This window comes from Suricata suricatta, chromosome 11, assembly GCF_006229205.1.
Source record: "Suricata suricatta isolate VVHF042 chromosome 11, meerkat_22Aug2017_6uvM2_HiC, whole genome shotgun sequence".
NCBI classification, from domain to species: Eukaryota; Metazoa; Chordata; class Mammalia; order Carnivora; family Herpestidae; genus Suricata; species Suricata suricatta.
Genome location: NC_043710.1, coordinates 10,411,047 through 10,423,094, shown reverse-complemented (window position 1 = coordinate 10,423,094; position 12,048 = coordinate 10,411,047). Strand labels below are relative to the sequence as shown.

The 12,048-nt window shown below is 41.5% G+C and overlaps 1 protein-coding gene across 2 annotated transcripts; it reads left to right on the top strand.

The window, feature by feature from the left end:
• Positions 1–3,292: 3,292 nt before the first annotated feature.
• On the top strand, positions 3,293–10,480 carry LOC115306468 (high affinity immunoglobulin epsilon receptor subunit beta-like). 2 transcript variants are annotated; one of them, XM_029956895.1, is made up of 7 exons: positions 3,294–3,508; positions 4,574–4,697; positions 5,229–5,363; positions 7,841–7,897; positions 8,438–8,593; positions 8,939–9,037; positions 9,893–10,480. In XM_029956895.1, exons 1-7 carry the CDS (start codon positions 3,450–3,452, stop codon positions 9,989–9,991), a joined length of 729 nt encoding a protein of 242 aa, XP_029812755.1. In that variant the 5' UTR covers positions 3,294–3,449; the 3' UTR covers positions 9,992–10,480. The 2 variants fall into 2 exon arrangements, with proteins under 2 accessions (XP_029812756.1, XP_029812755.1); XM_029956896.1 differs by lacking the exon at positions 7,841–7,897 and having other exon boundaries at positions 3,293–3,508.
• The last annotated feature ends 1,568 nt before the right edge of the window (positions 10,481–12,048 follow it).

Below are 12,048 nucleotides of genomic sequence, written 5' to 3'. Positions count from 1 at the left end.
AGAGAGAGAGAGAGAGAGAGAGAGAGAGAGAGACAAAGTGTGAGTGGGGTAAGGGCAGAGAGAGAGGGAGACACAGAATGTAAAGCAGGCTCCAGGCTCTGAGCTGTCCATACAGAGCTGGACTCGGGGCTCGAATCCACTAATGAGGAGATCATGACCTGAGCCGAAGTCGGATGCTTAACTGACTGAGCCCCCAGGCACCCCTTTCCTGTATTTATTGAACCCATACTCTGGGTTGTAGAAACCAGAGGGTGGGTAGGGAGAGACAGAGAGAATGAGGCTGTAATAATTCCTTTGGGAGTGTCAGAAAATGCTCCCTAAGCGATAGCGACTTTCCATTTGTAAACACGCAAATTGGCGCCTATTTATTTCAAGGAAACTGAACATTCAGTTTGAGAAAACAGTTGTTCAGACGGGATCTGAAAGCAAATTTCTTCCGAAAGACAGACCCAGTGTGTCCCCGGAGAGGAAGTTTCGCTGCTGGAAAGACGCTGCACGGTGGCAAAGTGCCTGCAAATACACCGCCCGGAGGACGAGCTCCATGGCCGGCGGGGAACCCTAACTATTATCTCTTCCCTTCAGGCAGAGCCATGGTTAAAGCTCATCTAGACAGTTTTGCCTCCGCAAAAATGGAAAAGTCACTTTGGCCTATGTTTCAGTGCTCATGACTGTGAAAGACAACAGAGGGAGCGGAAGGGACCCACACATGGGTACCGGGGAGCGCAGGCATCTCAAGAGCGGGAGGAAGGAGGGGCTGGTGAAACCCGCATACGATACAGTTTGGAGGCCGGAAGATATGTGCCCGTTTCTGATTTGCATTTTGCTATTGAACATTCTCACAGAAGAGTATCCTGTCCAAACACCAAAGACCATCCTCGTTTGTTTCCCACCTAAACCTCAAGCCTAATCTCTAATTATTTGCTGCTTGCATCATGCGCTATTCCCAGCTCTCCGGAAACACCACCCGCAGGCAATTTCTGCAGGCAATTTGCCAGCAGATGTGGCCCCATTTCACTGAGGGAGAGGCGAGCAAATTTAAATCCTGGCGCAAATGACACTTGCTCAGGGAATCTCTTCCTTGAACTCCGCATAGCCCTTCTCAGGCCCGGTTGTTACATCCTCCTGTGTTTCCAGCGACATCTGACACACTGGTGACACGGTCTCATTTATCCCTGTGCTCCTCTGCTAGCTTGTGAGGGTGGGTGGGGCCAGCGCCAGGACCATGCCATCTACCCCTCCATGCTCTGTGACAGAGCAGTGGCTGACCCAGAGCCTGATGACCTTTTTGGATAAATATGAAAGTAAAGGAGTTTTCTTTTTCTTCCTTCCTTCCTTCCTTCCTTCCTTCCTTCCTTCCTTTCTTTCTTTCTTTCTTTCTTTCTTTCTTTCTTTTTCTTTCTTTCTTTCTTTCTTTCTTTCTTTCTTTCTTTCTTTCTTTCTTTCTTTCTTTCTTTCTTTCTTTCTTTCTTTCTTTCTTTTCTTTCTTTCTTTCCCATTCACAACATATTTACTTTTTATTTTACTTATTTTTATTTTATTTCATTTTATTTTATGAATATAATTTATTGTCAGATTGGCTTACATACAACACCCAGTGTTCATCCCAACAAGTGCCCTCCTCACTGCCCATCACCCATTTCCCCCTCCCCGCCCACCTCCTCATCCACCCTTAGTTTGTTCTCTGTATTTAATACTCTCTTGTAGTTTGCCTTTATTCCTCTCTGTTTGAATCTATTCTTTTCCCCCTTCTCTTCCCCCATGGTCTTCTTTTCAGTTTCTCAAGATTCACATATGAGTGAAAACACATATCTGTCCTTCTCTGATTGATTTATTTCACTTAGCATGACACCCTCGAGGTCCATCCACGTTGCTGCAAATGGCCAGATTTCATTCTTTCTCATTGCTGAGTAGTATTCCATTGAATACATAAACCCCATCTTCTTTATCCATTCATCAGTTGATGGACATTTAGGCTCTTTCCATAATTTGGCAATTGTTGAAAGTGCTGCTATGAACATTGGGGTACACATAAGAGGTGTTTTTTCTTAATTCCAGAGCCCCAGGGGGAAGATGGCACCTGGGTAATAAATTCCATCATGAAAGGTATGTGTATATATCATGTAATGTCCTCTGTTCACACACATATCTCAGTTTCCTGGAGAATGAGGGGGGATTTTATCACATCCCAGAGACACATTGCAGGTTACTGCCCAGAGGTGCAATTTATAGTATCTTATAGTTTAAGGAAGAGCCATGCAGGGTTATGTCTGTAGTTAAAGTCAAATAAAGGATCTATGACTCTCACCCTGTGTATTTATTTTGCCATGTGTTCATTTTTCTAGCTAGTTACACTAGTAAAATGAACACCTTCGTTAAGCTGGGATCCCAATTTAGATACACTGCTCAGTCCAGTGCTGCTGCGATCGACCTATAAGGATTGTTATCAAGTAAGTTCACGCCCCTCGGAGCTCCATGGCCACATCCTCGCCATCACAAAACTCAAAACAGCAGAGAGTTGGTCTAATATTTAGCAGACTGACTAAGTCATCTGAACACTTAGCTCCCACACTCTATCAGGAAAGGCCTACCGGGTTCTTCCTGTCCAGTCTCAGAGCCTGTCTACTGCAGAGAGGCATACGAAAAATGTCTGAAAGTCAGGAAGAGAGAGAAAGACAATAAATATTGAAGTTAGAGACCAATCCAGAGATACAGAGTCTAAGAGACACTTGCAAGCAGTGTTTCAGCCTTTGATTGTGTGTGAAGCCAACTATGCCTTAAACAGGGGAGACAGGTGGTCCCTGGGTGGCTCAGTGGCTTAAACCTCTGACTTTGGTTTAGGTCCTGATCTCAAAGTTTGTAAGTTCAAAAGTCCCGCGTTGGGCTCTGTGCTGACAGCTCAGAGTCTGGAGCCTGCTTCTGATCCTGTGTCTCCTTCTCTTTCTGCCCCTACCCATCCTTAAAAATAAGATAAACATTTAAAAGTTTAAAAAATAAACAGGGAAGACAGGCTTCTCATGGGTACCTTTGGAAAAGTTCTGGCACAGAAATGGCCAAATAGAGAAAGCTCTAGACAAACATCTCTTTCTGTTCTGTGGTTCTCTCTTACCTTCTTAGTTAGTCTCCACCCAATTGTTTTTGTTTTTTCGGTTCTGTAAATGGTTCAGGCCACAGGCAGGCCTATTCTCCAAGAGTCTCAAATTTCCCCATTTCCTACTAGTTCCCGTTCAGTCCCTCAGTTTTGTTCTTTGATGTAACAAAACCACACACAAATCTATTGCTTAATCAGCTGGGAAACTTATCTGTGAGACACATGCCTTGAGTATGAAGATAGTCATCAGGGTCATGAGCCAGCCCATCTCCACTGCCCATCCAGAGCACACTGTGAAGGAAGCCCACCAAGGCTCATCACAGCAACCTTCTTCACCGGTGATCGCTCATCCCGTGAAGAAATGGACACAGAAGGCAGCAGGGCAGGTCTTGCTCTCCCAAACCCACAAAACCCCTCCAGGTAGGGACAGGCTACTATTTTCTTTCTGTTCCCAGAGGGCCAGTGATAGCCACAGTGCTGGGGGGACACCAATTCATGGATTTAGGCACAGACCCATCTGGTTTTGTTAATACTTTAAGCATAAAGAAACTATCTGCTATACTTTCCCAGTAGTTTGTTCTCTCTGGATGATGGGAAGGAAGGTTTTCACTCAGCTTGGGAGCGGGAATAACAGCAAGCTTTCTCAGAGAAGAGGCTCATATTGTGGGGTTGAGGTGGTGGTGTGGGGTTCGGACTAATGATTGAGATTTCTTGCCTCTGCATCCGATGTGTGTTAAGGAAGAGGTATTTTTCAAAATGACTCTGGGCTCCTCCCTGGTTAGTCTGTTTGAACCTCTTTCTATGGAATCCTGCCCCACTGTTCAGAGAGGCAACATTCTTGAGCGAGGTGGAGGGAGGTGCATAATTCAGTTTTCCTTTGAATGCTGAAGATGAACATGTTATTAAGACTTTCCTTTGAAAGATTTTAGGAGAGGCTGATGACAGAGCTCTGGGAATCAATATTGGATTGAATATTGTTGCAAAATGTTAAGTATAGTTCAACATTTCAGAAGGGATGGTAGGTGCACTTAGCCTCCTCTGAGGCTGAAAACAGGAATAGAGATTTAACTAACCCTTCAAAGCCATTCTTTTGTGCACGTGAAGGTGAGTGCGTCATTGACAGAATATATTCAGGTACATTTCTGTGTTAAAATGACTGAGAGACACATAGGTAAATGTGTCTGTTTGCTTTTATGTTTACTCATTGACATAGAGCACTAAAAAAGAACTTGATAGTAACCCCGCACTAAGAATAAGAAGACTTGGCTCATTTCTTGTTCCATTTTGTTCATCTAATCACAGACCACTAATCTTGGCCACTAACTGGGACCCTTTGAGCCAACACTTCTTACACATTATAATGAAGACTTTAATTGCAAGCTTGTTTTTGAAAAAATAGTCAATCCCCCACCCATTCCTGTCAGTGGAGAACTTTTCACGGAGAGAGAATTTACTCATGGCTGAATTTCTGTTTAAACTTCACAGTGTACCTGAAATTGAACTTTCAGAAGTATCTCTCCGTGATCATGCCTTGCGGGAGAGGGCTGGCCCAGCTCCACCACACCATAGATTGCTGATGTTTTTGAGGAGGGAGCTGCAATTCCTGGGAGTGAGTGAGCGTCTTCCTGCATCAACCAGAGTAGAAATGGCTCTAGGGAAGAGTATTTGGGTGTATGCACAGTTTCCCCACTTGGATTTGTGAGGCCTGCAGAACCCTGTAGATCAGGAGGCAGCATGGGGCCCATTTGAGTAGAGAGGAGCATTACCTTATGAGGACTAGGAGAAGAATGGCCAAGAGGATCTGTCAATTCAGTTCAGTTGCTGGTAGATTAATATCATTAACATCAAATTAATATCTGTTGTCTGCACCTGGATGGAAAGAACAATATTGATGTCTACCATGCCTATGTAAATAAAGGCACAGGAGAAATGCATTGGCCATCCCTGCATTAGATCATGGCTGTGCCCATTCTTAGAGTGGCCTAATGATACAAGAAAATATTGCATTTCAATGCTGTCTCAGGAATCCCCAAGACACCCAAACCATTTTCTCATGTCTGGCCTTCATCATAAGAAGTTTGATGCAATCTTGAAAAAATACCTTCTTATTTTATAAAGCATATGCATTTTTTTCCTACAGGTAACACAAATTCTGATCGCTCTGATATGTCTTTGTTTTGGAATAATGGTCTTATTCGCGATCAATATTTTTAAATTTGAGGAAGATGTTTTTTCATCATTTGAAGCAGGCTACCCGTTCTGGGGGTCAGCATTTGTGAGTAAACATCTACAATAGCCTCTGAAGTAATGCTGCATGTAGCGTTTCTCTTGCCCATGTCAGGTCTAACCAACTATTTATTCTAGTATTTACAGTGTATATACGTATTGCAGTTTATAAAGCACTTGGGTTAAACACATTAGTACATTTTTATCAGATTAGAAACATGAGATTACAAAAAGTTAAATGAATTTCCCAAGGGACATTTAGTTAATAAAAAATAAATCAAAACTTTTAGAATCCAGGGGCACTTGGGTGGCTCAGTTGGTTATGCATCCAACTTCAGCTCAGGTCAGGATCTCATGGTTCATGGGTTTAAGCCCCATGTCGGGCTCTGCTCTGACACTTCAGAACCTGGGGCCTGCTTTGGATTCTGTCTCCCAAGCTCCCTCCTCCGCTTGTCTCCTCTCTCGCTCTCAAAAATAAATAAATCAATATAAAAAAATTAATTTTCAGAATCACATTCCAGAAACATATCCCTAATACTATTCGTCAATTTATCTTCCTGAAGGTAGGAGAAAGAGTCTGAGGAGGTGAGGAGGACAAGGTCAAACAAGGTCAAGGGCATCTGATAAACTCATATTATGTCCTGGAAACTCTTTTAAGTGCTTCTCATTGTATCTCCTTTTTAAAAATATTTATTTATTTAGAGATAGAGAGCACAAGAAGTGGGAGAGGGGCAGAGGGAGAGGGAGAGAATCTTAAGCAGGCTCCATGCTCATGACCCAGGGATCATGCATGATCTGAGCTAATATCAGGAGTTGGATGCTCAACTGACTGAGTCACCCAGGTGCCCCTCATTGTACCTCCTTTAATCATTGCACTGTTTCTAAAACTAGATGACTAAATGAGATCACTAAAATATATACCTTTATTGATGTCTAGTTGACACACAATCGGCTGCACATATTTGAAGTTTATAATTTGATACATTTTGGCACATGTATACACATGTGAATATATTACCACATCAATACAAAGAGCATTTCCATCACCTCCAGAGTTTCCTTGTGCTCCTTGGTAATCCATTCTTCTGTTCTCTGTCTTTCCTTCCTCAGGCAATCACTGATCTGTTATTACTTGAGATTAGTTTGCATTTTCTAGGGTTTTATATAAAGGGAATTATAAAGCGCATTCTCTTACTCTCTGGTTTCCTTTACTCAGCTTAATTATTTTTGATTACTCCATGTTCCCTTTTGTATCAACACTTCATTCACAAGGATAGATTTTAAATCTAAAAAAAAAATATTGCATTGGCTTGGTGCTCTGCTAAATACGTAGGACTCATCAGACCACCTACCTGTTCATGACTGTCCTTAAACCTCCATCATATTTTATTTGACCCTCCTCTCTACTGTCTTCATTCCATACACTTTGCTTATTAGATGTCTGTCAACCCATCATACACTCGAACCTTTGAAATGGTTTTGAATCTGTGCTATTTATTTGTACTCAATAAATCTTTTATCACATACATCTTCATAATTTCTTTATGTCTGCACTACATAAGTGAGACTCAAGATATGCACGCCACAAACACACATTTTCTGCTCAAAGGGGCCGACACTCTAACACACAAGATGCTCATACAAGCGAATAATTACAAAAAAATGAGAGCCATTTTATAGCAGTCTTGTTCCAGGTCTGCTGGATCTTGCTACTCCAAAAGTAACCCATGGATTGTCAGGCTCAACATCACTTATGTGCCTGGTAGGAATGAAGAATCTCAAGACCCCTCAGGACCTACTGGGTAAAAGTCTGCATTTTGAAACAGACCCATAAATACAGAGAACAAATTGGTGGTTGTCAGAGGGGAGGGGGGCTGGAGGATGGGCAAAATGGGTGAAGTGGAGTGGGAGACAAAGATTTCCAGTTATGGAATGAATGGGTCATTGAATAAAAGGCACAGCATAGAGAGTATAGTCAATGGTATTGTGATAGCGCTGTATGGGGACAGATGGTAGCTACACTTGTGGTGAGCACAGGGTAGTGGATTGACTTGTCAGATCACTATGTTGTATGCCTGAAACTAATGTAACATTGTGTGTCAACTATACTTCAATTAAAAAAATATTCTGGGAATGCCTGGGTGGCTCAGTCAGTTAAGCATCCAACTTCGCCTCAGGTCATAATCTCGTGGTTTGTGGGTTTGAGCCCCATTGTCAGCGTGGAGCCCACTTCAGATCCTCTGTCTCTCTCTCTCTTTGACCTTCTCTGCTCTCTCGCTCTCAAAAATAAATAAACATTAAAAACAATAATCTATATTTTAACAAGACTGTCACATTATTCATATGCACATTTAGTTTTAGGAAGCACCTTAGAGGAAATAAGAAAATAGTGAGCTTATAGGGAACATTAATACATAGCTTTATAGAGTACCCACAACTTTACCTTATATTTGGGGGATAAAGGTGAAAGGGGAGTAAAGACAGGCAGAGACTCACTGTGTTTCTCCCTCCCTCCCTTTTGTACAGTTTGCTATTTCTGGGTTATTGCCAATTATGTATGAAAAGAAGCACACTGTATACCTGGTGAGTTGCAGTTCTGTCTTTATCTACCCTTGAGAAGATAAGAAAAATGGAATTTTAGGCGTCTTGAAGGAGATATGTCATCATCTCCCCTATAATAAGTGAATGTGGATGTCTTTTTTTCCCAATCTATTTTGTGTTGGATATAATCATTAAAAATATAATCATTTCCGTATCAATTGTCTTCTTAAAAAAACAGTAAAGCATCATTAACATGCACTTGTTTTAAGACACATTCCCACACTGGGCCTTGTTCTTGTGAGTGTACAGTCATATGATCAAATGGATGATTTATTTCTGATTAAGGAGACTGCTTGAGGAGAGATGATGTTTGTCTGTGAGGGTCTTCCTGAATTCAGTCCTGGCAAGAAGGTTATAGATGGCTAGTAAACAGTGAGCACATTGTTGAGATTTCCCTTTTCTATTTACGTTTTGAACCAAAGCAGGGTTTCCTGGATGCAACCAGATGTAAAATTGCAGACAGGTCTATTGAATGTGCTGGCAGCCAGAGGCCCAGGTCTGAGTGTTGTCCTTCACCATCAGGTGTGGGGAAGCCTGGGAGCAAACACCATCAGCAGCATCACTGCAGGAATAGGAATCTTCATCCTGATCATCAACCTGGAGAGTTGCCGGCCTTATATCTACAGCTGCCGGGAAACGAATGAAGATGACTCCTGCTTTGTGGCTTATTTTTCCACCGTATGTATCTCTTGTGGGAGGGCTAAGATTCTGGCTCCCAATCCAAGTAAGAGCCCTCTTTCCCTTTTCCATGAACCCCATCCTCTGCTGTAACCTTTATCATGTAATGTAGTGTTCTAGAAGTGCATGTATGGAGATGCTGGCTGCCAATCCCTTCCCAGCTGAATTCTGTGAGGTTGGAGCCACCTGCCTTGAACTACCATTGTGTGGCATCCCCATGTGTGTGTCACTTCATTGGGACTGATCACATTGAGGGGGTAATGAAATCAGGGGCTGCCACAAAGGGACACTTTTCAGGGCACCTACCCTGTGACTCCACTTGTCTTGTTGGTTATTTTTCAACAGGAAGTCGTGGCCATGATCCTGTTTCTCACCATCCTGGGGTTTTGCAGTGCTGTGTCACTCATGATTTATGGAGTTGGAGAAGTGTTCCAAGGGAAGAAGGTAGGTAGAGGCCTGATACACAATCCTGAATGACAAACTGAAGAATTGGAGATTCATCTTAAAAGTACGGCCTGGATTTCTGGGGACATTTCTTCTAGAAAATTATTTCTCCATGTGTCAGTATTTTGGTCTCTGAAGTTCATATTTTAAATCATGTTTTCCCACTTATAACAGCACAAATCTCGTGGTATTTATAGCCCCATGACTGAGTGTTAGGAAAGTTGGATTTTCATAATTTTAGAAAAGGCTGTGTGTTGAGCATGAGAGACAAATGTGAAGGTAGCATGTGATGGAAACACTCAAGTATCTGGGCTTATTTTCTCTTCCAGAATAGCTCTTATATTACTCTCTCTTCTTTCTTAGATTTCATCTTCCTACTTGCTCTGAAGCTCAATCTTCTTTTCTTCCTAATTCATGATTACCAGCTGCATTTCTGCTTGTCTTGCCCATCCGTACACCTTTCATGTATGAAAAAGACTCACCAATACTTGATGCACATACACTTACTCAAATCTTCCAGATGATACACACTGTCTCCATCTGTCCACTTGCTGAAGCATTCAAGTCTGGTGGCCTTTTTTGATCACTCTCCTCCAAAGAGAAATAAAACAGAAGATACAGCAAAGTTCAGACACATAATAGTCTCACCAACTTGTTATTGACCAATGTAATTTCTCCTGAGCTCACTTGACCAGCCAGTCTGGCTTGGTTTACTGAAGATGGAAGGAATAATTACAGTGTAATGAAAGAGAGAGCGAGTCTTAGAAAGCCAAGAGATGAGATAGATCTCTCAAACAAGTCATCTAGTGGTGGAAATTCTTGGTGATTGACATTAAATCATTTTTCCCTCATCAGATCCCAGAAGACCGTCTTTATGAAGAATTAAACATATATTCGCCAATTTACAGTGAGTTGGAAGACAAAGGGGAGACAACTTCTCCTGCTGATTCATGAGAATCGTGTTCAGAACATTCTAAGTTACAGCAAATGGTCTAGAATAAGCCAAGATCTTTGTTTAAAGGATTACAGGCAAAATTTTAATTCTCTCTATGGTCTGCCAGTTTTACATTAGGATTTATTTTCTAGATGGTACTGTTCTATCTGTTGTTTCTGTTCACCTAAACCCCCCTCCCTCATTCATTTTTAGATATGATTGACTCCTATTTTTCTTGTTTTCTATTGCTGTCTTGTACCAACTTTTGTGGGAAATCAATGAATAATCAGCATTTACTGTGTGCCTATAATGGTGCAAATAAAGGAAACAAGAGGAAGACTGATTGAGAGCTGAGTTAAACTTTGACAGTTTGATCATGTTTGGCTCTTAGCCCTTTTCAGAGCTACAGATGTGCATAATATATGTCCCCCTCCTGGACTGCAAGCACCTAAAGGACAAAGCCTGTTCAGCAAATGTATACTGAGGACCAATGAAATGTTTGAAGTTTTCCACTCTTGTCTCTTTCACTTCATGTTTTCCAGTGTACTACATAATGGAGCTCAAAGGGTATTTATGGAGTGGATGGGGGAACATTCTGAGAAGATAAACCATTGGGTCAGGCAACAGGTAGAGTTGAGAAGAAGACAGAAATTTCTCTAAAGTGAATTTGGAAGTGAGAAAGAGACCAAACTGGCAGATAATTAGCAATAAGAGTATAGTCAGATAGAAATTTGAATAGAATTCTGCAGGCTTGTATTAATCATTTTGGTGGATGTTTATCATATCATCTTAGCAACGGATGCTTCCTGCTTAGGTTTGATCTTCTGGGGGAAGCCAAACATGGAATGTTAGAAGGATCACTGATCTTAAAAAAATACATTGGAGGGGCACCTGGGTGGCTCAGTCAGTTAAGCATCTGACTTCAGCTCAGGTCATGATCTCACGGTTTGTGGGTTTGAGCCTCACGTCGGGTTCTGTGCTGACAGCTCAGAGCATGGAACCTGCTTCAGATTCTGTGTCTCCCTCTCTCTGACTCTCCCCTGCTTGCTCTGTCTCTCAAAAATAAATAAATAAATCAACTTAAAAGAAAGAAAATGCATTGGAATCCCAGGCCTATTGCTTATTAGTTGAGTGGGTTGTAGCAAGTTATTTAATTTTTTTACTCAATCTGGTTTTTCTCATCTGTAAAATTAAGATATTAGGAATAATTCACTCACCAGGAATAAAGATCTGTTGTGGGAAAACACACACACACACACAGAGACACACACATGCACACACAGTTAAAACGAACTCTAATGGCCCCACTCTCTAATTCCACTTCAATTTTCTCTCTTAAATATGCTTTGTACTGTACATCAGCAGCCCACCTGAAATTTTCTGCTCTCTCCTCTATGCTTGCTTGAATTTCTTCTTTCTTCAATCCCTACTTTAATTCTCTCCTCTTTCTTTAAGTTCTTCTAGCCAAGATTGTTCTTCTCTCTAAATGATAAATTTTTTAAACCAAACACACATGTGCACACACACATGCACACACATGCATACACTTTACACTATATATAACTTTCCATATGCAAATATTTTAATGGTTATTTATTTATTTTTGAGAAAGAGAGAGAGAGAGAGAGAGAGAGAGAGAGAGAGAGAGAGAATGAGAATCCCAGGCAGATTCTGCACTGTCAGCACAGAGCCTGACATGGGGCTCAAACACATGAGCTGAAATTAAGAGTCAGATGTTTATCTGACTGAGCCACCTAGGCACCCCTCCATATGCAAATATTTTACACCTCCTCAGTGATAATACATTTTTTCAAAGACACAAAGTCTCATAAAAATCTGTATACTTTCTGAATCACCAGCACATTCACTGACACAATTTTGTTTAATAATGTTTGCTAATTGATGAGTGGGCAGTGGGGGGGGGGGTTACTAGGTTATTCAGTATCTGGTGAGATGGATGGGTAAAAACAGGACAATCATAAATGGAAAGATCATTTAATGAGGATTTTGAAATGAAAGAAAAATAAATCAATGAGGACCTGAGATAAAATGGAGTCAGTGGGGATGGAGAGAAATG